The sequence below is a fragment of the Chamaea fasciata genome, unplaced genomic scaffold (genome assembly GCF_029207755.1).
Source record: "Chamaea fasciata isolate MVZ Bird 193981 ecotype frontalis unplaced genomic scaffold, bChaFas1.0.hap1 SCAF_5, whole genome shotgun sequence".
NCBI classification, from domain to species: Eukaryota; Metazoa; Chordata; class Aves; order Passeriformes; family Sylviidae; genus Chamaea; species Chamaea fasciata.
In genome coordinates, this window is record NW_027094090.1 from 53,984,296 (window position 1) to 54,011,053 (window position 26,758).

Genomic DNA, 26,758 nt, shown 5'->3' on the forward strand with positions numbered 1-26,758 from the left:
GCTCCTTAGTCTGTGGAAATGTAAGCTTCTCTAGAAGGCAGCTCAGAGTGCCAGCTTAATTTAGACTCAGGTTACAGGAGAGGCAGAGAACTGACTTAGTGTTTTCCAGCCATGACACAGGGAAGGGACTCTCCCTGTGCTTCTTCCTCCTGGGCCTTCCTGAGCTGTGTCTGGTATTCGCTGGGCACTTCACCAAGCCCAGTCAGTTGGCTAATGAACAAAAAACTGCTTCAAGGAAATAAAACTGATAGTTTTCTGCTGATTTAATGAGCTGAAATGGCTCAGGAAGAGAGTAGAGAAGCTTGTGCATGTGAGGGATAAGCAGGGGTGGGGGGCAGCCCTTTGAGACTTGCCCGATCCCACCGAGCTCAGCTTTGGACTCAGCTCCACTGGGAAACATCACACTTGGCTTCTCTCTTTATGGAGACAAATTTTAAGTGGGTACCTGCTAGATCCAAATCAAAGATATTTGTTGCAGTCATCCTAAAGTTCCTGTCTCACTTGGCTTTGCCTACAGCATTACAAACCAAAGTGGAAGCTTGATTGGTTGAATAACTGAGCTATGTTTTATAGTTTGAAGGAGGAGATTCAAAATGTGTTCAGATACATATTCCCTTATCTTTTGTGCATCACCCTCTAGGACCACTGCTGGAAAACATAACTCTCATCGTTTCACAGAGAATTTGTACCTGTCCCCACTTCCAGCAATGATTTCCCCCCTGCAAGCCCCTCTAACCAGAGGAACTGATTTGCAGGTCAGGTGAAACAAGCTGTGACTGAGGATACTCCAGGAGCCTCCCCAGCATTTGGATGGAGATTGACACTGCCTTTGCCAACAGTTCTCTTCCCCGTCCCCAGGAATCCAACACCATCAAGGGTAGGATGTTCCCTCACACCACCTGATTAAAGGAATTCTGCCAAATTCCATCAAGAAATCCCTGCCATTACGACTCCTCTCTGTGTACAGTGCAAAGCTTGTCCCTAGACACAGGATTCAGATGTAGCAAGGGAGGCAAACCTTCCTCAGGACTGGGAAATGTTAAATAATGCTTTCTGGAAGCTCAGCTGTGACCACAGCTTTTTCCACAGAACTTGTGCTCTGTGAATGGCAGTGCTAAGGGTCCAGAGTGCAATATGGCAAAGGTTCTTCAGCTATCACTGGATGCTTCCCAAACAGGAGGGCGGTCAGTCAGCCTTGACCCTTAACATCAGCAATCTGCTTCAAAGGCAGTGGCTGCAAGCCTGTGATGGCTCTGGAGAGGTTTATGTAAACCACAGACAGAGCTACAGTAAAACAGGCAAAAATGTATTTGGTCTGTCTCCAGAATTACTTTTAACGAGGTAAATTGTGGGATCATGTAAGTGAAAGTCTAGGTGAGAGTGGGAGCAGTGAATCTGTTCTCCAGCAAAATTCACTGTAAGCAATATCCAGACATGGGAGTTCAAATAACGTAACTTGGAGTTCCTTCTCCCAGTACAACACGCGTACAAGGAAACCTGGATTCAGCTCCTAAAGAGGTAGTAAGTCCTATGGCTGTGGAACTACTTCAGAAGTCATTAAAGGCACAAGATGTGTTTCTATGTGAAGCCCTACCAAAAAATGTAACACGATGTATTATTGTATTACAGGAGTCAATTCTTACATACTACCTCACTGCTATTACAATAGGACTGTACAGGACTACTACAAAAATCTCTGCACAAAGATCAATCGAGGTGCTACATACCAGATATGCTACACCCTATGTGTGATTGCAGCGGGTGATTGCACTGATGTAGAAGACTCTCCAGCATGAACACAGCCTTGCATCTGTGTCTGGAGAACTGTTAGCCTGACAAGGCTTCATTCCTTCAGACATACAAATAAAACTATAAAGTCCATACATAAAAATCTTAGGACCACTAAGATTTCTGAACTGTTTTCTGAACAGTTAATCAGTTCAGAGGAAAAAAAACCCCACATCTTTATTGTATGGAAATTCATCTACTGATAAAAAAATAATTGCCTGTAATCTCAATTTCATATATTTTTGCTTGCATGTTGTACTGTTTGCGCCATTTCTGTCTTGTCACTCTGTTTAGCAGCTGTAGTTTCTCCTCAAGTTTTTAATGAGCCAGAGCTCATTAAATCAATGCAGTTTAGTTCTTCCAAATTGGTTGCTATTACTTACCTAATTGTAAAACTCATCACCATTTGTTTCCTCTGGCATCAAAGATATTCATTAACTGAGATCATCACATTTCACTCCTTTTGCACTATAGCCCCCAAGCTCATGATGTGTTTGTTTGGTTTTTTTTATTAACTCCACCATAAAGCACTTAACTATTATGAGTGCGTTATCTGTTTACACTGTCTAATCTTTAAACAAAAATTAAACAGAAAGTCAGCTCGCTGCCAAAAAATAAGGGACCATTCCTTCAAACAAAACTAGGGGAAAAGAAGCTTGCAAAGCTGCCACTCCAAGATCGTTTTTTCCTTATTGTGTGTTGTATTTTCTCTCCAAATGGCAAATCTAGGTGAAGAAGCACAGAATTCACATAGGTGGACCAGAATTTTAATTCAGCACCTGCCAACACTGCGTGTGACAGCACTTAACGATTTCCAGTAGATTAATTCACTTCTCTGTATTTTGCAAAGCTGAACATCTAATTCTTTTCCCTTCATTACATTCATGTGCAATAATGCTTAGAATACATCCATCCTGTAGAGAAAAGACCTGATCTACCAGGTCTAACACAGCGGGAGAGAACCTTTACATTGCCATCAGCCCTACATCCCATCCTGTGATGTAAGAGATTCCTTCCCTTACTAGATAAATTTTTTCATGACTTAGGGCTACAGCCGCCATCCGACCATGGCCATCAGAACATCAGCATCTTGCTGTGTGAAACAGTCCCATGCATAGAGTTTTTCATCTGAGATCTCTCTTTTTTAATATCGGATTTAAGGGCAGTTTTGGAAAAAAGAAACAGTATGGAAATCCTATCTACTTTCATTTTGGGAAGATGATGGGACAGATGGAAGTAGTGAAGTATCTCAGACTTATCTAATGGCACACTTTGTGTACAACCCAAAAGTTGAATGTGCCTAAAATGTATACACAAAATATATGTTGTAATTGTATGAAGGTTACCAGGCAAATTTATTTACACTGTGTCCTTTAGCATTAGGGTTTGTTTTTCTGGAGAACTGCACTGCATCAAAAATGCCAATGTTGCCAAACTGGAGCTGAACTTTGAAACTGTGACCTGTCACCAGGAGACTTTCCATGTGACCTTGGGGAGATCTTTTCACCTCTCTGTGCCTCAGTCCTCCATCATCTGGAACAATAAGTAAGTAAATAATTAAGAGCAGGGAGAGGGAATAAACTTCTTTCTTGCACCATCTTGCTCCTGCATTGTCTATTTACATTGAAAGGACTTCAGGGAGGGGACTGAATACCCTGTGCTTTTAGTACTGCATGCAAAATGAAGCCTGATCTAAATAAGGGCCCAGAAGAGCTGTTGTAGCCTGTGGTAGATGGTCCAGTCTGCCTTTTAAAGCTTTAATATCTTGCAAATAGGAATGTGGCATTTCCCTCTCTAATTCCAAATGCTACTGTGATAATTGATTATTGAAAGTTCATAAGGAGAGAGAAGGATCCTGTCCAAAGAAGACACAATGCAGTGGTGAAGGTTCCTCACAGCAGGAACTGGCAGGACAAGGACCCTTGGTTATGGTTCAAGAATTAAAAACCTTCCTCTGGTCCTTCCCTAATCTCTCCAGAATCTTTTTATCTGCCTTCCTATTTCCTTAAATTTCAGCTGTGCATGTTCCTGTTGCGATTATAGAAGACAGATTTTCTGATCCTTACATTTCATTGTGTTATTATTATTTACCTCCAGCTCCCATTGCATCTGTAATTTCAGTCTTGAATTGATTTTCTTACAGCAAGCTGCTACCTGAAGAATCATGTGGATGGCTTAACTAATTTCTTTCCCTGCAGGGGACCCTTTGCAACGTCAAACAACGTGAAGAAGCAAAGTAGCCCCAGTAAGGCAGTGAATTAAAGCCAGCATGGATCTGTACTGATCTGCTGCCCAGAAAAGCAGGTTCCATCCTTTGCTCACCACCATCCTCACCACCTCTGTCATGTGCACACCATCATTTGTTTGGCTGCTTGGTGAGCCACAGGGCATTAATCCAGTTATTACTAAACCTGGCAAAATATCTGGCAAAAAAAAGAAAAAAAAATCAATGAAACTTTAAACTAGCCGCAGCAACAAAATTAAAGAAAAAAAAAGAAAAAAAAAAAAAAAAAAAAAAAAAAAAAAAAAAAAAGAGAGAAAGAAAAAAAGGTAGCCGTAGTCATAGGCAGGCAGAGCTAGGCTCTCTGCCTAGTCCCATTTAACCCAGTGACTTACTTGGGAAGACTGGAATCTCGTGTTGTGTTTTCCCTCTTGTGAGAGAGACTAAATCATGTGTGATGCGGAACTCAACCTAGCTTCCCCACCGTAACGAATTGCATACCATTATACCATTCAGTGTTTTGTTTGTACTTTCTTCCTTCACAGCTAGAAAGATGTAATGTTACAGCACTGTTTGCTATTATGCCGTATTTTGCTTGCTTTGGTCCTGGAGGAATTTCAAGAAATCGCTTCTTTCTCTGCTCAGCAACAGTGGCCGATCGTACACCCAGATTTTCAGTTTGTGCGTTCCGTGGGTCTGAGGAAAATATCATCTGACTCTTACTGCTACTTACAGTGCCGGATGTGCTTATTACTTTAACACGGCGTTAAAATACATTCACGCTTATTACCATTTTTAAGGGATGCCCTACTGGGATATGGCGAAATAGAGTGAGTGTGATGTGGGTCTGGCCGAAGCCGAGGGAGAGGGAGGAGGCGCGGCGGTGGCGGCTCTGCTCAGGTTACATTCCTTGTTGGCCTGCCTCAGGTTACATCCCTTATTCCTGTCAAAGACATTGCACTGTGCCCCGGGAGGGGGATTCGTCCAACCACCAAAAATCCAACCGGAGTCAGCCCCAGGGCAGAAATACGCGAGTGCAAAAATCAGGTACCCCTGACTGAGGAGATATCCCCAACTTGAGCAACTTCTCTCCGACAGATCAGGTAAAATGCTTTAATTTTGCCGTATTTTAACCTCGCTTGCAGCGATTCTGGCCAAGCCTGTGGCTCTGAGACGCCAGGGACCAACAGCCCCGCTGTCCCCGGTGAAAGTGACGCTGCCGAGGCCACCTGTGCCCAGTGTCGCACGGCCACCCTCGGGCCCGGCAGCATCGCCGCCGCCGGCCGCGCACCCAGCGGGGACACAGCTCCGGGGACGGGCTCGCAGCGCCGGCCCTGCGCCACTGCGGGCCCGGGGCGGAGCAGCGACATCCTTGAGGCGCCGTCCTTGCCGGGGATTGAGCGCGGCCGCCGCCTCCCCCAGCCCCGCCGCCGGGCCCGCCCCTTCCGTTGCGGAGAGCTCATTGCCCGAGCCCCGCGCTCCCCTCGCTCCCCTCGCCGCTCCCGCGCCCCTCCCGTGCCCCTCCCGTTACGGAGCGCTCGTTGCCCCTCTCCGCTCCTGCGCCGCTCCCGCTGCCCGGTGCGTACGGGGAGACCCCGCTCCGGGATGGGGGGTGCTGGATGGCCGCCCAGCCGGCCCGTCACTTCTCCCCCGGGCGGCTTCATCCCGCCGGGGTTCGGCCGCGGGCCGAGCATCACTGCGTGGCCAACGGGTGATGCCTGGAGTGGCCGGAGCCGAGCTGCGGTTCCCGGAGGTTTGGGTTGGGGATGTGGGGTGGCCGGAGCCGGGCTGTAGCTCCCGGGAGCTTGGAGCGACCGGCGCCGTTGCTCTCGAGGGTTTTGGGTGGCCGGAGCTGGGCTGTAGCTCCCGAGCGTTGGGGTTTGGGGTGGCCGGAGCCGGGCGGTGGCTCCGGGCTGGTCCCCGGCCGTGCTCAGGGTGCCCCGGTGCCGCCGCGGCCCCGGCTCCCCTGCGAGCCTCAGGGGCCCGTGGAAAGGAGCCGGGGAAATCCTAGCCCGCTCCCGGCGGCCCGGCTGGCTCATGGAGTCCCGTCCCGGAGCCCACAGATGTAACCACTTCTGTGCCGAGAGGTGAATGCCCAGGGCCCGGCAGCGCTGATGGAATTTCACCCTCCCGCGGGCGGCTCTGGGAACACTGTTCGCGGGGTGCGCTGCCGGAGTCTGCCCTGGCTGGGCACAGCGAGGGCAGGGACCCGGGGCCCTTGGCCGCGGTGGGTGTGTGTGGTGACTCGTGGCTGGGAAGGAGCCCCGCGAGCAAGGGCAGCGTGCCTGGAGCTGCCTTACGTAAACCCGGCTGTGGCAGGTGACTCCTCCATTCAGAACATGCCTTTCGGCTCCCTCTGGCCCGCTCTGATCCACATCTTTCCGTCTCTCCTCGCAGAACACCATGGCCACTGTCAAGGACAAGCTGATCAGCCCCATCGCGGAGGCAACCAAAGTCCCCAACAACAAGATCACAGTTGTGGGGGTTGGCCAGGTTGGCATGGCCGCTGCTATCAGCATCCTTGGAAAGGTAAGGCTCAAGGACAGTGTGCTCTCCAAGCCCCCGTGCTGTCGTGCTCAGCACTGCCTGTCTTAGCAAAGGGTGGTGCATTTGGGAGGTTGGCACAGGAATGAATCATTAGCAGCTCGGGTAAGCGAGCAGTGACCTACAAGCCTGACCTCCGCATTCAGCCTCTCCTTGTTCTCTCACCTTTCTGTCTGTGCTTAGCAGTAAATGTCTCTTTAGGCAGAATCATTTTCCAGGCTGCTGGGAAAATGTAGGTAGGAATGACTCCACAGCCTCTGTCAAACTTGTCGTTCTCTTCTTACTATTTTTATTCTTCCTCCACGAAGCTGGAGTTTGCTTAGTGACAGAGTTCTTCTGGGCAAAAATGGGGACAGAGCAAAAATCTAGGTGAAATACCGCATAGGAATCAAGAGGGTTTGCTTTTTATTATTTTGAAGAATGTGTGCCCTAGTAGCTGAAAACAGTTCAGCAGCTTATTTATTTCTCTTAAGCCCTTTTTGCTTGTTTATATGGCTCTTTTTTCCAGAAAGCTGTTAGGTAGTTTTTAAATAACTAAAAACAGTAGGCTGGACTTGGAAGTTATTATGACTTTTCCTATTACTGGTTTCTGGGATATTTTTGTCAAATCTCATGGTGCAGTCTTTTGAGCAAAGTAAAGGCTTATTAATCAGTGAGGATTGTACTTTGCACTTTGTTTTTAGAGAATATTGTGAATTCATTAAATTTGAAAATACAGAAACTGCAGACTTTTTTTTTGTTTGTTTTTAAAAGCAGGCATCAAGAGATATGCCCTGCCCCCTTGCAGGGACAGATCTTAAATCAGGTAGCTCACAGTCAGATGAAAAAATCTTGCTTGTATGAATAAACCAGCTGTATTTTGTTTGTAGATGACCCTCTAGTGTATTACCCTGAGGATGCATGTTCTAATACATGTTTAATTGAAAAAAACAAAAAAAAAAAAAGTGAGGCCTTTCACTTGCTGATGTTCATGAGCCCTGTGAGCAAGGAAAAATGGACAGTAAGAACAGGCCACAGTGAAACTAAATGTGAAAGTGATGCACAAGTGGCAAATAGTTTTTAAAACAAGTAAAGAAGAAATTTAATGGAAAAACATTGATAGGTGGTTGTGGGGTTTTATATTTATATTTTTAAGCACTATTGCCTCTCACAGTCTGAAATTAGTTGTTTTTGAAGTTCTGTAACCTGTGAGGGAGCCGGGTGATGAACCATAATTCACCATTCATTTAATGCACTCCACTAAGCAGGATCAAACTGCATTGTCAGATATCTAAGCACAAAGTTTTACTGTTAATGAACAGTATGCACCAAACCCAAAATAAGGACTGATTTTAAATTCTTCAAGCATGGATGATGTCATGGAGTTTATTTCAGTCAGGCTTCTGCTTTTACTCTCTCACAACTATAAGCTGCAGTATAAAACGTTTTTATAATAAAACCGTCTGGTTGTTGTAACTGAATTATAATAATGTAATAGAATCATTTGGGCTGGAAAAGATCTCTTGAGATCATTGGGATCAACCATTAACCCAGCACTGCCAAGTCCAGCATGTCCCCAAGTGCCACATCTAAAAGTTTTATAAACACATCAAGGGACTGTGACCCAACAGCTTCCTTGGGCAGCCTGTTTCAATGCCTGACCACCCTTCTGGTGATGACTTTTTTTCCTCCTATCCAATCTAAACCTCCCCTGGCACATATATCCTGTCCCTTGTTCTCTGAGAGCAGAGCCTGACCACCCCCTGCCCCCCCCCCCCCCCCAGCTGTCCCCTCCTGTGCAGAGTCACAAGATCCTCCCTGAGCCTCCTTTTCTCCAGGCTGAGCCCCCACAGCTCCCTCAGCCCCTCCTGGTGCTCCAGCCCCTTCCCCAGCTCCGTTCCCTTCCCTGGACATGCTCCAGCCCCTCAATATCTTTGTAGTGAGGGAACACAGGATTTGAGGTGTGGCCTCACCAGTGCCAAGCCCAGGGGGACAGTCACTGCACTGGTCCTGCAGGCCACACTATTCCTGGTATGGCCAGAATGCCTTTGGCCTTTTTGGCCAGCTGGGCTGGCTCATGTTCAGCCACTGTTGACCAATACCATGTGGGTTTGACTTGTGCAAGATGCTTGGCTCTAATACTGGTTTCAGTTTGTTGGTGTGGTATTAAATACATAAATTTGCATGCCTCTAAAACTTCCACATCGGTTATTTAGTTCCTGCTCAGTTAGAGACAAGTCATTGATGTTACCATACTGATTTAGAAATGGGAACTAAATCTGTTCTGCAAAGTAAATATCACACAGTAGTTCCTGTAGGGAAAAATAGCTAAAGAATCCTTTTTCTCAGTTTTAGTGTCAAGGAAGTCTATTCCCATTGTATATTTTTGTGAAAGGAATTGAAAGGCATGTTGAAAGGGAATACTTATTTGATAATCATCTGGTGTGTTCTTTCAGATGTTTAAATATTTAAAACAGGCCTGTTTGCTGGATAGATTTAGAGGGTTTGCCACAACTATGAAAGATGCAACTTTTTTCCAAAGGTAATAACTAAAATAAGAAGTGCTTTCCTAGCAGGAGGTTGGCTGTGCACTCAGACTCCCCACAAATGATCTCTTTTTTGGAAAATTTGAGTGAGTTTCATGAACCTGTGCTGTAGTAGCCTCTGACTTTGTGACATGCATCAGAACACCAAGATAGTGCTGGTTTATTTGGAGAAGAGATGCTTTCAGATGGGTGAAACGTGTTACTTTAAAATGTAATTTAGCTCAGCTCTTTAAAAACTTTAAAATGCATGTGAACTGCTTCATTGACTCCAAATTTTGTTGTTTTCAGGGTCTTTGTGATGAGCTTGCTCTAGTTGATGTTATGGAAGACAAACTAAAAGGAGAAATGATGGACCTGCAGCACGGGAGCGTGTTCCTTCACACTCACAAGATTGTGGCAGACAAAGGTGCAGCTCAGTTTCTTTGATTTAACACTGATGTTCTGTGACTTTGCCTAATAGTAGAGAATTAGTTGTGCAGTCCTAAAGAACTGTTAGGATTTGGCATCGAAAAAGGTGAAATGTGTGTGTTGGGGTGAGTTCAGATGAACATCATAATGGAAGTGGCCCTTAAGATGGGCTCTCTCTTAGCTCTCTTTACAACTTGGGGCTTGTTTAGTAAAATTGATTTTAGTGAAACTGTATGCAGAAGAAACAATACTATTTTCATAGTGGAAATAAGAGTCAGAATAGTTAAATGTACTCTCAACACCCACATATTGATATATCAGGTCAGTGTTATGAGATGGTGCTGGCTTTCAAACTGATGTCTTGTGGTTTTGGGCTTGAATGCAATGCACAGTGCAGAAGCTCCCTGTAACTCCTGTATTAACACAATGCTACTGGAATTAGTGGAATTATTTCAAACACACTCTGTATCTTCTCCCCTGTGCTCTGGTTAGACTATTCTGTCACTGCCAACTCCAAGATCGTGGTGGTGACTGCAGGAGTCCGTCAGCAGGAGGGGGAAAGTCGGCTCAACCTGGTGCAGAGGAATGTGAATGTCTTCAAATTCATCATTCCTCAGATTGTCAAGTACAGCCCCAACTGCATCATCCTGGTGGTTTCCAATCCTGGTAAGGTAGTCTTTTCCTAAATACTTACAAATTTGGTTTGACAAGATAAAACACTAGTTAGTTCTCAGAAAATCTCTTCAAATACAAATTGTTGGAACTTAATAGCTTTTTATGAACATCTGAGAGTACAGACAAATACTCTGTACTTTCTGATGCTCTCTTTATTCAGAACTTGTCGTGGTGTCCATATTTTAAAAGAATGCTTTGTGATAAATACTAAAGTTCTTTGCGTACTTTGGCTTAAGCAGTAGGAAGTTTAATTTTTTATCTCTAATGGATAGCTTTTGTGAATGGATAGAGGGCTGTTTTTCAGCATGGAGAACTTGCCCTATAGTCGTGGCTGTATTTTCAAGAAAAAGAATTCGCATGCTGAAGCCCATGGTGAACCAAGGGCTGACTGTACTCCACAGTTCAGTTAAAACAGAAAAGGAGATAATTGTGCATATTTGTGTGTTCACTTGCAAGTGTCTCATTGCACTGTGACAGCTTGTATATTTGGATGTCTAAAGGTGACTGTAGATGTTCTGGTGTGCTCTGTAGGGTGTCCCTGTAGGGTTGTCTTTGCTTAATTCAACATCTGAAGCCAGTACTGAAGAACGGTGGTGATGAAGTGACACTCCTTTTAAAGATAACCTGGCAGAGTGGAACCAGTGCATGCTCTGTTGGGGGTTGAGTAATTAGCTGGTGTACAATTAGCCAGTGTTCTGAGCAAATACAGTAACTTGCAGCAGTTTTAAGCACTTTCCTGAAAACCAAACTGAGCCAAAGATCAGGCTGTTCTTGTTCTAGCAAGGCTGAATTCAACCTATTAACCTCTCTCCAGCAGAGCAGCTGCAGGGGGAGAATTGCATGTTGCTTTTTCAGAATTATATTTTTTATAATCCTTTGTTTTCTCAGTGTGTGGAGTTTTGTCCACTAGTCTTATATAGAGAAGGTCTTTGTGAGCCTAGGAGAAGGGACTTTGGGGGGGGTAACCTTGATGCCCTTCCCTGCCCCAGCTGAAGCTGTAGGGAACATGCCACTTGTGAGGTGCGGACTGTTCTTTGGTGCCTGAGCAGAGCAAATGCTGCATTTCAGATCTGTGTATACAAATGTGTTCCCTCCTGAGAGCTGCCTGGCTCCTCAGAGTTGGAGTCAATTCCTGCAGCCTGGTTATTGTTGTTGCTTTGAGCTGTGGATTAGAGGTTTTTTTCTCTCTGCTCACATCCTTCTGTCTGCCCTACCTAGCTTTGGTTTTTTTTTCCTAAAACTGTATTTTTAGAAACACATGCAGCTAAAGCACATTGCTCATGTGGCTTTTCATGCTGCAGCAGTGGTAGATGCAGAAAATGCTTAGTGCACAAATCAAGAAATTAAGCTGAAGGAATTACTGACAACACAGAGTATGGAAATCTCAGACTTTTGATTGCAAATTGTTTAGCCTGTTGTTGTGATGGTGAACTGGAAGGGAGCATTATTCAGGAAACTGCTGAAATATTTTAGCCGCATGAGATCAGTCCCAGTTCTGAGTGCCCTAGGTCTTTAACTGTGACCAAAAAAAGTGTATCCAACTTTAGCTGGTAGGAATCTAATCTCTAAAGACCTTCCTTGAATTTTCTTAGGACCCAACAAGCTACTGTTCAACATTTCAAGTGCTGCATCCATTTTAATCCCCCAAACAGTCAGATCTGAAATTCCTTGACTAGTGTTGAGTCCTGATTGCCCTGCCGCCCTCAGTAAGGTAGTCGTGGGAGCATTCTTGGTGTGAGTGGAGTTTCATTTGCCTTGCATGCTTTTCCTTTCAGTGGATATATTAACCTATGTCACATGGAAGCTGAGTGGGCTGCCAAAAAACCGTGTGATTGGAAGCGGCTGCAATCTGGACACGGCCAGATTCCGTTATCTGATGTCCGAGAGGCTTGGGATCCATCCAAGCAGCTGCCATGGCTGGATCTTGGGAGAGCACGGTGATTCCAGTGGTAAGGAGCAGTTCTGACCTCTGTGGGAATGAGCAATGCCATATCAGAGGTTGAGGCCAGAGGTTTGTTACGGGATTCTGAAGGAACAGCTGCAGTTGAGCTTAAGTAACTGGTACTTTGCTGTGTTTTTATGAAGATTAGAGTTGAGAGAAGTACAGGAAATCTACCTACACATATTTAATAAATGTGATTGTGGCTGTATGATTAAAGCCTGAACTGAAAAGGCCAGTTTTGTCAGGTTGTGTTGGGAAGGCTACAGCTTACTCCCTCTATTTATCCTCAGTTTTTGGAGTACATTCCATAGCCTGTCGCACAGTTCTCTGAAAGCAGTGTCAGCACTTGCTAGGTCAGTAGCAGAGCTTGTTATTCTAGCAGTCCAGATTCAGTGTGAAATCAAAGAAGTTTATATGTCCTAATTCAGTTCGGGTATTCCAAGTCTGAAATGCTGCAGCAGAACATTTATGTAGATTGTTACTGCTTTATATTTTCATGCTGTGAATTTCTAAGGAAGCCACCTCTTCATTGTGCCATTGCATTTGATCAAAGTACAATGTCTGATCAACAGCAGCAGTTTTTTGTAGCCAGCTCTACACCACTGAAAGCAGGGTTTGGCTGAGCACATGCAGAGCTTAACCTGTGTCATTGTCACAGCTGCTTTTGCTTTGAAGTAACTCCAAATTCCTGCTTTCCAGAAACAGGCTGAGCCTTCTTCTGAGCTTCCAGGATGCAGGGAGAAGTACAAATTCCTGTCTTGATATTCTAAGTTTGCCTACTGCTACCCTCTTATTTGTGTAAATAAGGACAGACTTCTTGAAGGCTAATCCTAATACTGATTAGTGAAGCTGCAAATGCTGCAGTTTTGAGTAAAATCAGTTCTAAAAGGCTGGGTAGCTAAAATACGCCTTTTTACTAGAATTTGATGTTTCAAAATCAAACTTTCAGGGTCTGAAAGTTCTGCTGTCACATGTTGCAAGTGACTTGTTAAAGTCTGTACTAAAACAGTCTGGTGTTTGACTCCTGGAGTTCTCAGATTTAACCATAGCTAAATAAAAACTTAAAACCTGCCTCAACCGTTGTTGTGTTTCTGGCTGCTCCTACTTTGTTTCCAATTATTTTAGCTAGGAACGGTGGAGGGGAGTTGCCAAGTGCTGTTGGCACTGATGTCCTGCCTCTGTTGCAGTGGCTGTTTGGAGTGGAGTGAACGTGGCCGGGGTTTGCCTCCAGGAGCTGAACCCTGCCATGGGAACTGACAGTGATCCTGAGAACTGGAAGGAGATCCACAAGCAAGTGGTTGCAAGGTATGATGATGACCTGAGGGATAATGTGGATGGATGCCATGCTGACACCACTTTGTCTGCACTCTGCCTCTGTTTTGGTGTGGCTTTCATGCCCTCTTAGGTCGAGGGTTGCTTGAGTGAGTGGGACTGCTTTTCTAAACACAGAAATGCAGGATTTCAGCTGGTAAGATTTGTTATCCTGCAGGGAGACAAATTATTGCATAACAAACCCACTCAGGCGCTGGAGCACCTGGAGCTGTGGGTGCTTGTTTTCCCACATGGAGCTTCTTCAGTGGGTAACTTTGTTCAAAGGGCACAAGCCCAGGAAAAGGTAGCGTGTTTCTGTGAGCAGTGTTGGAATTGGGGAAAATTCTGTTTGTGGATGCAGGAGAGTTTGTGTACAGCTGACTACATGTTGCTAAGTTTTTTGTGAAATGAGTATCTGCTCACTGGGATAAAGTGTAGGCAGATGTTGGCTAAAAACCTCAGGATGTAGTGGTGCTTTGACTCTAATTGTTTGCCTGGGCCATTGTGTCGCTGACTGAAGCAGAGAACTTGTCAGGTATAGGTGTGGTTTTCTACTTAACACTAGGATCTCTTCCTAGGTGGGAGCTAATTTTGTTTTCAGCTAATCCTGTGAGAACAACAGGATTCTTTATTATGCATAGGGGATGATGTGGATTTTATGCTTTACCCTCTGTGTTGAAACACGTAACTTGGACATTTCAATTCCAAAACTTACGCTGTGTTTCAGGAGTTTGAAAATTTGTAAATGGCTAACATTCACTGGTTTTAAGACTTATAATTTGCAGTGACTTCCTTGAAGACATCTTAATGAAATTATATTTCAATGTTTCCTTAGTGCCTATGAGGTGATCAAACTGAAGGGATACACAAACTGGGCTATTGGCTTTAGTGTGGCTGACCTCTGTGAGACCATTCTGAAGAACCTGTTCAGGGTTCATTCAGTAGCTACTCTGGTAAAGGTAAGAATTGGGGGCTAATTAGACACTCTTTCTCATTTTATTTTGGACAAGCTAAATAGCCTCAGTTAGCAAGGTACTGAATGAATGAAGCTTTGTAAAATACTACTTTGAATTTCAAATGGCAGCTTATTATTGCTACTTCTTCTAGACTCACCTCCTAGCCTACTCCTCTCACAAGTATGGAGCTGAAAATAAAGTTCTCTGTGCAGAACTACCCTTGTGTGAAGCTTTGCCACGTGTGGCATAGGTAGATTCCTTGAAAGGAAGTTTCAGTGTAAAAGTTGGAAGACTTCTTGGAGGCCCAGCTGTGATTCTGGGAACCACTGTCCTTTTATATCTGGTATAACTGGCTGCATGTGGTCTGTACCAGCTCCACAACCTCTGCTGCAGCAAGGGCTCCGAGCAGGGGGAACTGCTCCCTCTGTTGGCCTGTCCTAATCCTGTGTCTGAATCTTTTCAGCTCCTTGCTGTATAGGACTAAAAGTGAGAGAGAGGTTTGAAGGTGGGGTTTCTGCCATCAGCTGTTTGGTATTGCCAGGCATTTGGTCCAGAACAGCTCTATTTTATTTCTTTTCTTGAATACATTGTGGCTGAAATTTTTCTGCAGGCTGTAAAACGATGGTTTTTGAGCTCTGCTCTGAGGAGGTTCCCTGCAACATAAACCAGCCACAGATCTGTGGTGACAGGCCTGCGTCTGATTTCTTTTGTTTGTGACAGGGCATGTATGGCATTCAGAATGAAGTCTTCTTGAGCCTTCCTTCTGTCCTATGTGCCTCTGGCCTGACGAGTGTCATCAACCAAAAGCTGAAGGACGATGAGGTGAGCCAGCTGAGGAAGAGTGCAGAGACACTGTGGAACGTCCAGAAGGATATCAAGGAACTGTAATTCATGAATGTTAGGTTCCAGCAATAGAAAAACAGCATGTTGTTTGCAGATGTGGGCTCTACTCACTATTATATCTCAGTGGTTAACACGAAATGTTCTTCCAGACTTTGTCCATGGTGGCTAAACTTACGCTTGCTGCAACGCACAAACCTTACGAACAAATAAAAGCAATTTTCCGGCATCTTTGGTTGTCTTAGTGACTCTTTTTCAGCCTGTAAATTATCTGCCTTACTCTGACATTCTCCTTTAGTGTTTGCCACAGTCTGCATGGAAGCATGGACTTGATGTGTCCTTCTAAAAGGTTAGAAACAAAGTAGTAAGAGTGAATTGGTAGGATTTCGCTCACACCACCTTGCTGTGAGGCTTTTCTCATCACAGGTGCTGAGTAAGTGTAATTCATTCCCAGACTGGTTTCTGATGAAAACTTCATAGTTTTACTGATGGGTGAAGGAAATGGAATGAGCATTCGGCTCTGTGCAACCGGCCAAAAATATGCCAACAATAAGGTTCTGTATGCCACTGGCATAGAAAGAGTCCTATAGATCCTTCTCTCTTCTGGATTAAATTCTTTGCTTGTTAATGGTGTCTAGTTCTTATAATTTGAAAAACAATATTATTTTCTATTTGAATATCCAGAATTCAAGGGTTTTTTCTGGACTTAGACTGGAATGTTGTGGTTTTGGTCTTGTTTATTAAACAAGCCAAGTTGGGTCTTAAATATCTAAATTTCAGCATGATTGTTAAAGTCTTTATATACTTGAAGGGGGAGCAGATTAAAAAAAAAAATCCTAAAGTTTATTTTGTAATCAATTATCATTATGGAGTAAATTTTAACCATAAAATAAAACTGTTCAACCTAAATGTCCAGAGGGCATATAGCATCAAATCCGTCTGTCTTTTGGGGCCTTTAAGTTTTGTTTCATAACAAATAGCCTGAGGCTGTGCTGTTTAAGGTTCTTTTCTATCTGCATTAAAATGCTTTGGATATTGGACTAAAACACTTTCACAAGCAGGTAGCTTAATTTTTGTAGTTCCTTTTAAAAGGGAAGATCATGCCAGTGTTGTTATATTGCAGGTTAACTTCTGTGATTCAGTGAGGATCATGTAGTTACTGAAATATGCATGGTATGCTGCTGGCAGCATTATTTACAAAGAGTATCCCAGGGAGACCTCAGGAGATGTTTTATTCTTAGTTACAGGTTGAATTCCAGACTTCTTTGCCAGTAGGAGGGAGAAAATTATATTCTCTGCTTTCCTAGCTTGGTGTGGAGATGTTACTGGAAGGCTTTTCACACCTGGATGGATTAAAGTTCCTGCTAAGAGCTGTTCTTGGTCAGCTGATTTAGGAGGTAAATGGCACAAGGTGCTGCTCTTTTCAGGACGTGGCCATTAGGAAAATTCACCTGAGCACATTTAGTACAGGAACCTTGCACAGTTCCTTCCTGGCTTTGTTCTTGCACTCTTCTCAGTCAATGAAGTAATTCAAAGTTGTGTTGAATTATCTTTGTCAATTATAAGATTGATCTTATCTTGCAAGATTCTTGAGTGATGTGCATGAAGAGGCATCAGCTGTCTCAGGGAACAGGGAGTGGGCCCTTTCCCCTTCTGGTGGTGTTGCATACTGATTTTTGAAGGTCACCTGGCTACAGTAAATGGGATTTCTCACTGATTGCATCCTCACTCATTAAAATGTAGGATCAGACCTTGTTCTGCGGTTGGCAAACTGAGACCCAAAGGTACATTTTGAACATACATCAGGGTTCTGTCACCTGCCATCTGTCAGCAACTTCAATCCCCTCCAGATCCACAGGTATTTTTTTGTTAGTGATCGCAGACTTAACAAGATCTTCAGTGCCTGGACATTAAGCAAGCAGAGAGCTCATGACAAAATCTGTTCTGTTAAAAGACTAAGTGGATACAGGTGGAGGAGGGAACTGACGGAATGAAGAACAAATTGGTTTGCACGGTGAGAACTTCTCTTGCACATCAGCAACCTCGCTGTACTATCCTTCTTTCTACTTCCCTTTTTTTTCTCAACTTCTGCTTTTGGGGGTTTGACATCATGAAGGAAAATTCTAAAAAATTTAGGCGGCAGTGAATAGGTATCCTGAGTGTTGTGGAGGATTAGTTCAAAATTGTTAAATAGGAATGAGTATCCTATGTTAATGGATTTTAAGCTTTTATAAATAGGCTCTTCAGCTATTACTTGCATCCACTGATGTTTGTAAGCCCTATGCAAGTACATCAACGACGATACTGTGATTATTTTCTCTTAGGAATCTTACCACACACAATCTCCTATTTTCATTTCAGCTGCATGGCTGTAGAATAGCTTCCCTGCGTGTATTTATACAATACCAGCCTATCACCTTGTGTTACTTGGAGCCTATCCACAATTTAGTTTTATATCAACGATATACATTCCTAAATAACAGTGTTGCTATAGGACATCTGTGGGATTTTATCCAAATATAACAGGCTCATGTTTATCTTCTGTATGCTTTGTCCAGGCCATTGATACACGAACTTCGTTCTTGTTTTATCCCGAGAAAGGCAATACAGGTTTTTAGCCACATTCCTTGTCTGTCAAGAGGTATCTTGGTCACTCCTTGGTCCAACAGAGAATGTTGTGGTGCTGTTGGACATAGTGCAGCCAGCAAGAAGAAACACTTCAAAACACTTCAGAAAACTGAGCCCAACCTCTTCTGCTCACTCTCACACGGTAAAATCAGTAATGTTATTTTTATTGCCATAAGGCTCTGGACCCCCTTGCATTTGCAGGTGCACAAATACTGGCTACAGAGCAGGTCAGTCTCATTACCCTGCAAATGTACATGTTGACAGACAACAGACACAAGGAGTTTTACTGACTTTTAGTGTTAAATCATGTACTTTTTTGTTAGTCAAAGGATAAAATAGAGGTAGGGAATTGAAGGCATGTTTAAGCAGTGAGAATGTTAAAAAGAACACATAGCTGCAGAGGGATGAAAATGTTTTATAAACGTATTTTGAAGATTTGTAGTGCTTATGTGACTTTCATACCAGCTAACTTAGAACTGTGGTTTATGGTAAGTAGGTAACTTCAGTTCCTCACTGAGTTCCTATAACCTTGTATTTGTACACTTCATGTTAGCCTTGTGCTACAAGGAAATGCTATTTCTCCTGATTTACAGGTATAACTCAGAACAGTTAAGCCACAAACTCTCAGTGGAATGTGGATGCTGAGCTTAGTGTGAAAAGTAGGCCAGAAACCTTTAGGAGTCAGATCCTTACATTGTGCTCCTGTGGCCTCCCAGGGCAATGTCTAATTTTGGGCATTTCTTTCTTCTATAAACAATTTTCCCCTAATGCATGTGTGTGAATCCAGCCTTATGCAAGGCAAAACTTGCAAGGCCATCAGACTACAGTAGCCAAGGCCATCCTAAAATCCACACCAGTCCCTGTGGTGTACTACATTTTTATAAACTGCTCCTGAGATACCATTGCTGTGTGAGTTACTCTTTGCCAGCAAGGGAGTTGTGCAAATCATTAACTTAGAATGGTCTGTTGGAGAGGTCAGGCTCAGGAGGGCTGGATTTGCTCAGTGTCTGAAATGCGTAATTTACCTGCAAACATAAGCAACAAGGACCGGGCAGTGGCTTTGCAAAGTAAGATTTCTGAGTAAATACCTGCTTCTTTATGGTCTTCTCTTTAACAGCTCTTCAACATTGTTTAGGTGTGTTTACATATTCAATACCTGAGGTAAAAAAAAATCCAGAAATTCTGTCAAAATAGCATGTACCAACACTGATTTCTGGAAGGGAATACTGATAATTCTTTCTCTGTGAGATACGCTAAATGAATATACAAAGGGAAACAAAAAAAAAAAAGTTTTTCTTGAGATACAGCTTTCTCTGTGATGCTAATTCTGCATTTTGGGCAATAAGACAGAAATGAAATGATTTCCAAAGTGTTTGTTCACTCAGCAGTCTTCACCAGTACTGGAATAGTCTCTCAGTATCACTGGGAATCAGCCTAAGAACCACATCAAACTTGATTTTCCTACCCACAGTAGTGGAGTCCCTGATACTCAGGCTGAAGATCGGTCTAGAAGAGTGTTTGGTGAACTTCTGTTCATTTTTCAGAGTTTGTTTTTCCCATAGCAAATTGCTGTGCAGAAGGAAATAATTTTAACATTACTTCTGTACTGGTTTGATACTGTGCATTGCAGGGTTTTGTTTGGATAGGTTTTTTGAACATAAAAGACAGAAGAATAAGCAGAAATATCTTATTTTTATATACTTCAAGGGCATTCAAATCAGTAGAGTGGCTCTCAACAAGGCAGAAAAGAAGACCACACTGACCTTAGCTCAAGTGCCTCTATTGCACAGAGTAGGATTTATGCATAAGTGGTTTGTTGAATGGTGATAAATTTTCATATGTAAAATTTTACTCTGAAGGGTTATCATAGCATAACCTGTTTATTTTATAAAAGTCCTCACTCCACTTCCACAGCTGAATGAATGGAGATGCCTCTTTCAGCACTGCACCTCTGTTTGCAGCATAGTCTTTCAAAGCATGGAAACCTTGGTTTGCAGCCAGAGAGGTAAAACAATGCAGTGGCCACTTGCTGCCAGCCCTGACAACAATTCCTCCAAGGTCACTCAAGATAATAGATGTAATAAGAGTTCATACCTAGTCTGAGCCTTATAACAGGAGAAAAAAATGCCAACCCAACCAAAAAAAGTAACGCCAAAAATCTCAACAAAAAACAGATCTGGAAAGAGTTGACTTTGATATAACAGAAAGGAAAAAGAAATACCGTAAGCAATGGAGTCAGGAAAAACCCCAGAAACTTCCTGAGGAAGTATTCTCAAGAGCAAATAGTGACAGGACAAGGGGGAGTGGCTTCACTCCAACAGAAAGGAGATTTAGATTGGGTATTGGGAAGAAATTGTTCCCTGTGAGGGTGGTGAGGCCCTGGCACAGGTTGCCCAGAGAAGCTGTGGCTGCCCCATCCTTGGCAGTGTCCAAGGCCAGGTTGGCTGGGGCTTGGAGCACCCTGGGATAGCGGAAAGTTCCCCTGCCCATGGCAGTGGGGTTGGAACTGGGTGATTATTAAGGTCCCTTCCAACCCAAACCATTCCATTATTTTTTGATGTTAAGCAAGTGAGGCTTCTGTCTCTCCATGATTACTACTTTTACTTAAGGAGAAAATACTACAAGTTATACCAACATACTGAAAAATTCCCATGCTAAATATGATACAAACACTGTGCTGACCTCAGGAAACAAATCATTATCAAAGCAAATACTTGTGTATATCTACAAAAGTGTTTGTGTCTTTCTTTGTACCAGTCTGGATTATAGGTGGGGGCATGGCACCGAACAGTAGAAAAGAGGCAAAACAGTGTAATCAGTCTTATATTTTATTTTTCAAGTTACAGCCACATCAGACATCACACAGAAAATCTTGGTGTCTCTCAGAAATTGTTTGCATGTGCTTGTGCATTTATTGCCCAGTAGAGTTAGCGTGATTCTTTTAGTCTCTAATGCCTAGTGCCTGCCTGGAGATACAGACAGGGACACTGCTCCCTCTCCAAGGATGTTAGCTGTATGCTCTTCCTTTGTCAGGAGATCACCTCAGGTGCAATTCCTATTCAAAAGGGAATATTCCCAAATCTCTGCTCACATGGGAAAATGGCATACATGAATTGTAGCATAGATTATGCATTGAGCTGTCCTGCCCCTCAGAGGGACACCTGCTCATCACAGCATTTCTTTTAAAGTTTAAATAGGATGGTGGCATTCTGATGCTTATCCAAGTTGCAGGATCCAGCTTAGTGGCCAAGATACTCTGGCATAATTTTCCAAAGCCAAGTCTGAAAAGATTAACCTTAAACTTGCCCATGGCAAGCTGGTATTTGCAGGATGGCTTTCATTGTCACTCCTGGATGAAACAGCCGAGGCCAAAATATTCTGCAGAGATGGGAATGTCGGCCTCTCAGACCAGCTGATATGAATGTCTTTGGTTTGGTGTGTCCTGGAGTCCGTGCACTCCCAAATTCCTAATTTGGGGCAAAGCATACCAGGTCACTGAGAAAAATCCATTGTGTCCCCTCAAACATTTTGTAGCCTCTTCTCCTCCCTCAAAGGATTACTCTACATGTCTGTCCTCTAACTGGAAGTAAAATTCTCTACTTGGGGGAGATCTGGAGCAGTTTTTGGCCTTGCATGGACAGGGCAGGAGCAAAGGCCATCACTTCTCAGCTAGAGTGAGGTGAACCTTGCTGCCAGGCAGACAATGAGGGCTGTCCCTAGAGCACTTCTGGGCCGCTCCCTGATCTTCCCTAAACACTGCAATGCCAAAGCCACAGGGACACTGGAGAGCTAATGTGAATGCCTTCACTGCCACCTACTGCTGTGTGTCACAAGTACAATGTGTGTGCATCAGTGTCTGCTACAAACCCCTGTCCTTTCCTCCTCTCAAATTTCACTCAAGTGTCTACGAGCATTTTTAACATCCGTTTTAACATCCAACTGATTTTTTTTCCCCCCCACAGTTAATTTAGGCGAACCTGGAAACCACAGTTCTGTTCAGAGCAAGCCAGTCCTAGACAATTATCTCCTCTTAAACTTCCACACGTGGAGAGTGTTTCTTCCCCTACAGGCACCTTCTCACTTGCAGCCAGGGAGACTGAGGTTGATATTCCAAGAAAAAAAGGTTGTCTGGAGTGGTTCTGGTGGAAGGACTGTGGTGTGAAGACAACATCCACAACTCACTTCTTGGGGTGATATACTGAGTTAGTTTTTGCAGAAAACTGTGCTCTACCTAAATAGGAGCTAGATCGAAGTGTGCAGACAAGACAACATCCTAGAGGTAACAGTTTCAAAATGAGATTTAGATAAGGCAGAATGCACAGTGTCATCTCTGCATTGCTCTCTCCACAGAACTCTAGGAAATTTGGGAAAAACAATACACACTTTGTATATTTCTCTTCAAACTCAGCCTTCTTATTGCCCAGTATTCTTGCGAACAAAATTATTTCGCTTCTGTGGGCTGAAAAAGAATCTGGTGGGGTAACAACTGGTGTCTGGCAGAATTGCAACACAATGAATAATGTGTTACCAAAGGGCATCTGTATAGTTTGTGATAAGAGCAATATGAGAGGCTAGGCTGGACTCAAAACCAGTCTCACTGGTTTCCAGATTTCTGGGGAATACTTTAATTAATGTTTTATTTTAAAAACTAGTCTTTCTGGTATGTTTTCATCTCCCCACTTCAGCAGCGGGCCTCTGTTTGGTGAAAAAGGAGCAAACTGCTCAATCAGACTCACAGCCTTTCCCTGCCTCTGACAAAAACGACACATTGTTCTAGTGGCAGCAGAGCGTCCCTTTCAGCACTTGCACCTCACTGCTCTTCACATGGAGGACTGCTAAAGGTTGCCTTCTTAATGTCAGAACACAGCTTTTCTTCTGAAGAGCTTTTATTTTCCCTTACTATGTGTGCACAGCAACACACAACCTCCTTTATGACCCTAAACCCAGATAACTCCAGCTGCACCCCAGATATCCAGCAGTTAATCCTTGCAGGCCATAAATATAATGAATAAGGCCCTTTGCTCTCTGGCAATTAAGAGCATTTGCAGGGATGAAAGTTTCTGGACTATCTGTTGGAGCTTGCCTTTTCTGGGCACTTCAAATACTTTCCCCTCACTAATAATAATAAAGCAGGAATTTGGGATGTCATTGTGTGGGAAAAAAAAAAAAAAAAAAACAACAAAACAAAACAAAAAACAAAGCCCTCCTTCTTTAAGACATACAGATTGCATAAAATCAAATGTACTCAGAAAATGAAGGAGTGCTGATGTTTACTATGCTACTGAGCACTTTTTATTAGTTAAAAACTCCACTTTCTCCAAACTGCCAAAGGTGAGTTACTCCCAGATTCACTCAAGGATGGCATTGCCAGTGCTTGTGAAATTATCTCATGGTATCTGACCATTCTTTCAAACTCATTTGCCAAGGTTTAAGGAATTATATCATCTTTTCTCAAATTCAAAGAGCAAAAGAATCATCATCTTATTACAAATAGAAGCTGGAAAAACGTGACAGTCAAGAACCTGAAAACCACAGACTACATGAGGAGGCTGAAAAATTTGCCGCTACAACTTTAGTTCATTGTTGTAAAATTATTTGCATGTTTTTCAGGCTTTTGAATGCTTAGGGACAGTGACATGTCTGTGAACCAGTGCCACTGGTTATTGGACATCACCACTAGAGGGTTTTCTTAGAGGGATGGAATATGTCTCCTATGAGGAAAGGCTGAGAGAACTGGGAATGTTCAGCCTAGAGGAGGCTCTGGGGTGACCTTATTACGGACTGAAAGGACACTACAAGAGAGCTGCAAAGGGACTTTTTTCAGTGGGCTGGAGTGACAGGAAAAGGGGTGATGGCTTTAAGCTGAAAGGCCCTGGCACAGGTTGCCCAGAGCAGCTGTGGCTACCCCATCTCTGGCAGTGTCCAAGGCCAGGTAGGATGCGGCTTGGAGCAACCTGGGATGGTGGAAGGTGTCCCTGCCCATGGCAGGGGGTGGAATGAGATCTTTCAGATCTCTTCCAACCCAGACTGTTCTGTGATTCTGTGGTCCCTGGAGAGGTAACTGATGTGAACAGTTTTGATTTCAGCGCCTTGAGACCTGTGTGAAGAGCTGCAGAGCTCAGTGGTACCCAGCCAGCAGTGGGGATGGGGCCCACACACCCACAAATCTGTCAGGTTTCCCTCGGGGAAGCTGCAGCTCCTGGTATTTACGCACAGTGAGGGTGACCACTATCGGTGCGGTCAGTGAGGGGTGTCAGGGGTTCACTGCACCCCCTGTCTCCTTTAAAATGAGAAGCTTTGCTGTGTATTAATTTACACAGAGTGAGGAAAACCTGTGGGATGGGGATGGACTGGTCAGCTGCTTTGTTCTGTGTTCTCCGCTCCTCACCTGAGAGGGCCTTTGTGTACCTTGGCAGCTTTAGGCCTCAGCCTCAGCGTGAATGTCCCAGGAAAAGTATGGAAGTGTGACTCGGGTAGGTTTGATGTTCAGAAATGAAATGAGCCTTAATGTATTACTGGTTTTTCTTTTATATAACATGGTTTTTTTTTTAGCTACTGGATGATCTGGTTTCCTACCTATTCCAGGTAGTAAAAGCCACCACTGCCCCAAAAATAATGATTCTCATCCAGGCCCTTTTTTAGAAACTGGTGAATAGGGCAACTCAAACCATTGAGACAAAATGACACTCAACCAATAAACCCCTGAATCCTTCCCTGGCCTCTTACCAGGCTCTTTTCTGAGACAGCTCCTGTTCTTAACTCTGCAAAAAAAGTTTTCTGCACCCTTAGGGTTTTTTCAGTGGGCTGTATCCACCAGCTGAGGGGTGGGTCTGACTGCCATGATTGCAGAGAGGGCACAGAGTGTGGAAGTGGAAGAGCAAGTCTTTTGGGGGTTTGGTAGTCTTTAAGGCAGGCTTAGCTGTGCCATGCATTATGTATTATGTCTAAGAGACTTCTATGCTGATGGGCTGCCTGTCTCCTAAACCAATTGTCTTGGACTTGTTTTGCCTTAGGTGAGCTCAGAGCCTTTCCCTCTATGCCTGCTGGTGCAGTGGCGTTCTTCACGGTATCAGAGATGTCCTTGAACTCACCTGGAAATTTGCTCCCTGCTGAACTGTGGGGTTTGGGCAGGTTGTGTTCCAAGCTCAGAATCAGATTCAGCTCGCACAACTGTCCCAGAAGCACTGGCTTCTCAACCAGTTGTGTAATATAAGCATCTTGCAAGCAGGCAGCTGCTCTGGGGAGCTGTGAGGATCTCAGGCTGTGAGTTAGGGACCAGCATCTCTGTAGATGTGTGTTCACTGCTTGCAGCATCCCAGCTCTGTGCTGGAGAAGACAGAGGCGTCCTCTGCCCTGACTTAGTACTCACTAAGTTCCCTGGGTGGAGGACATGGGCCCAGAGGCCAGGAAAGACCTGTGGCATAGAGAAAAAACAACCAGGTGGAAAATCAGGGACAGGACTGCAAGGAGGGGCAGAGTGCGTGCCAAAACAGGGGTAGAGCCTTTGTAGCTCTGTAAAAGCTGGCAGGGCTGCAGAGCTGCTAAAGCAGCCAACAGCTGCTGCACAGTCCTGGGAACAGAGCTGGAGATAATTGTGGCGGTAGGAGATGAGGAAAACTCGGGCTTACAGACTGCTGAACTGAAGAAGAAGAGGTGACAGCATTTAACCTGGCAAGGAACCAGATACACGTTGTGTAAAATAAGTCTGCTCCAACTCCTGCAGATGGCCAGCAGGTAGGAAAACTCCCTGGGTGTAAGGGGAGGGTGTATCTCGAGGGGAGGACTCAGGGGCTGGACTCAAATCAGGTGGTGAACTCAAAGTGTCCTCCCTGTTGGAGTTGGCTCAGGGCGGTGCTGACTTTACAACCCTCCAATGTCAACTGTTCCTGAGGTTGCTGGTGGATACTGAATGCTGTGGCTCAGGAGCTCAAAACCTTTTTTAACCTCCCTCTGACAGAAGAAAAAGAAAGAGCTCTGGCCCCAAAACAGTCAAGACCTTTCTCAGGTCAGTCTTAAATTCTTACCTCTCCCAGCAGCTGCTTCTCAAGCCCTGAGGATTTCACTGAGCCAATTTAATGCTGGTGGTCAGACAGTTTAAACCCATTAGCTCCCAGCTATCTGAATAATTTTCTCCTGGGATCCCAGCACACAGGCAGACTGCTCTAATCAGAACTGCAGAGCACTGCCACGAGACCTGGACCTTTGCTGACTGCTGTGGCCTGTGTGGTAAGCACCCAAGGACTGAAGAAAATGCCACTGGCGAGATCCCTGTCCATGACATCTCTGAATGGGCTTCCTCAGTGTGAGGATGAAGACCTGCCCGTGGAGGATTTGTTGCTCTTTGAAGTTTCTTGGGAAGTTACCAACAAAGGTTTGTAACACACTTTGGGGTTAGTATTGCTGTTTTCTCAGGAGTAGAGGGAGGGATGAAGGGCTGGAGAAGAAAGGCGTTCACAGGGAGATTGGAGAGGGCTGCAGAGCTGCTGGATTGGAAGAAGTGCAGGTGTGTAATCATGCACGCTGAGCGTGGGCTGCGCCTGCCTGGGCTTGTGTGGGATGGGCAGAGCCAGGATGTCTCTGTGTCTTTTCGTGTTCCACCACCAGGGAGAGGGGGTTTGAACGTCTAAGTGATAAGTCTGAGTGTGCAGACATATATATATTGCTTTGTACATACTTAGGTTTTGCCTTCCATGCAAATTCACTTGGGGATGTCATGCATTGAAATGAGCTGTACAACAGAGATCAGATGCAGAGCAGTTTAACAGTCCCCCCTCAGCATTCTAGAGCAGTGTAGAAAAGAGGCCAGGCCCGGGAGGGGTATAAATAAATAGAGCTGTGTCACAGCCACTGAACAAAACCCAGGAGTCAATGACCAGCGGCCTTTGTGTGCCAGCTGAAACTCTTCTGGACTGCTCTTTGC

The 26,758-nt window shown here is 44.3% G+C and overlaps 2 protein-coding genes across 3 annotated transcripts in view; both read left to right on the top strand.

Annotated features, from left to right (window-relative positions):
- Positions 1-4,953: 4,953 nt before the first annotated feature.
- Positions 4,954-15,439, top strand: LDHB (lactate dehydrogenase B). 2 transcript variants are annotated; one of them, XM_066183706.1, is made up of 8 exons: positions 4,954-5,112; positions 6,407-6,538; positions 9,367-9,484; positions 9,979-10,152; positions 11,937-12,110; positions 13,291-13,408; positions 14,250-14,373; positions 15,091-15,439. In XM_066183706.1, exons 2-8 carry the CDS (start codon positions 6,413-6,415, stop codon positions 15,256-15,258), a joined length of 1,002 nt encoding a protein of 333 aa, XP_066039803.1. In that variant the 5' UTR covers positions 4,954-5,112; positions 6,407-6,412; the 3' UTR covers positions 15,259-15,439. The 2 variants fall into 2 exon arrangements, with proteins under 2 accessions (XP_066039803.1, XP_066039804.1); XM_066183707.1 differs by lacking the exon at positions 4,954-5,112 and adding an exon at positions 5,451-5,587.
- Positions 15,440-25,683: 10,244 nt separating this feature from the next.
- GYS2 (glycogen synthase 2) overlaps positions 25,684-26,758 on the top strand; it is a 40,709-nt gene continuing 39,634 nt past the window's right edge. The window contains exons 1-2 of the mRNA XM_066183708.1: positions 25,684-25,843; positions 25,984-26,209. Of these exons, the coding sequence (XP_066039805.1) occupies positions 26,089-26,209 (121 nt within the window). The 5' untranslated portion in view covers positions 25,684-25,843; positions 25,984-26,088. The remainder of the gene's footprint in view (positions 25,844-25,983; positions 26,210-26,758) is intronic.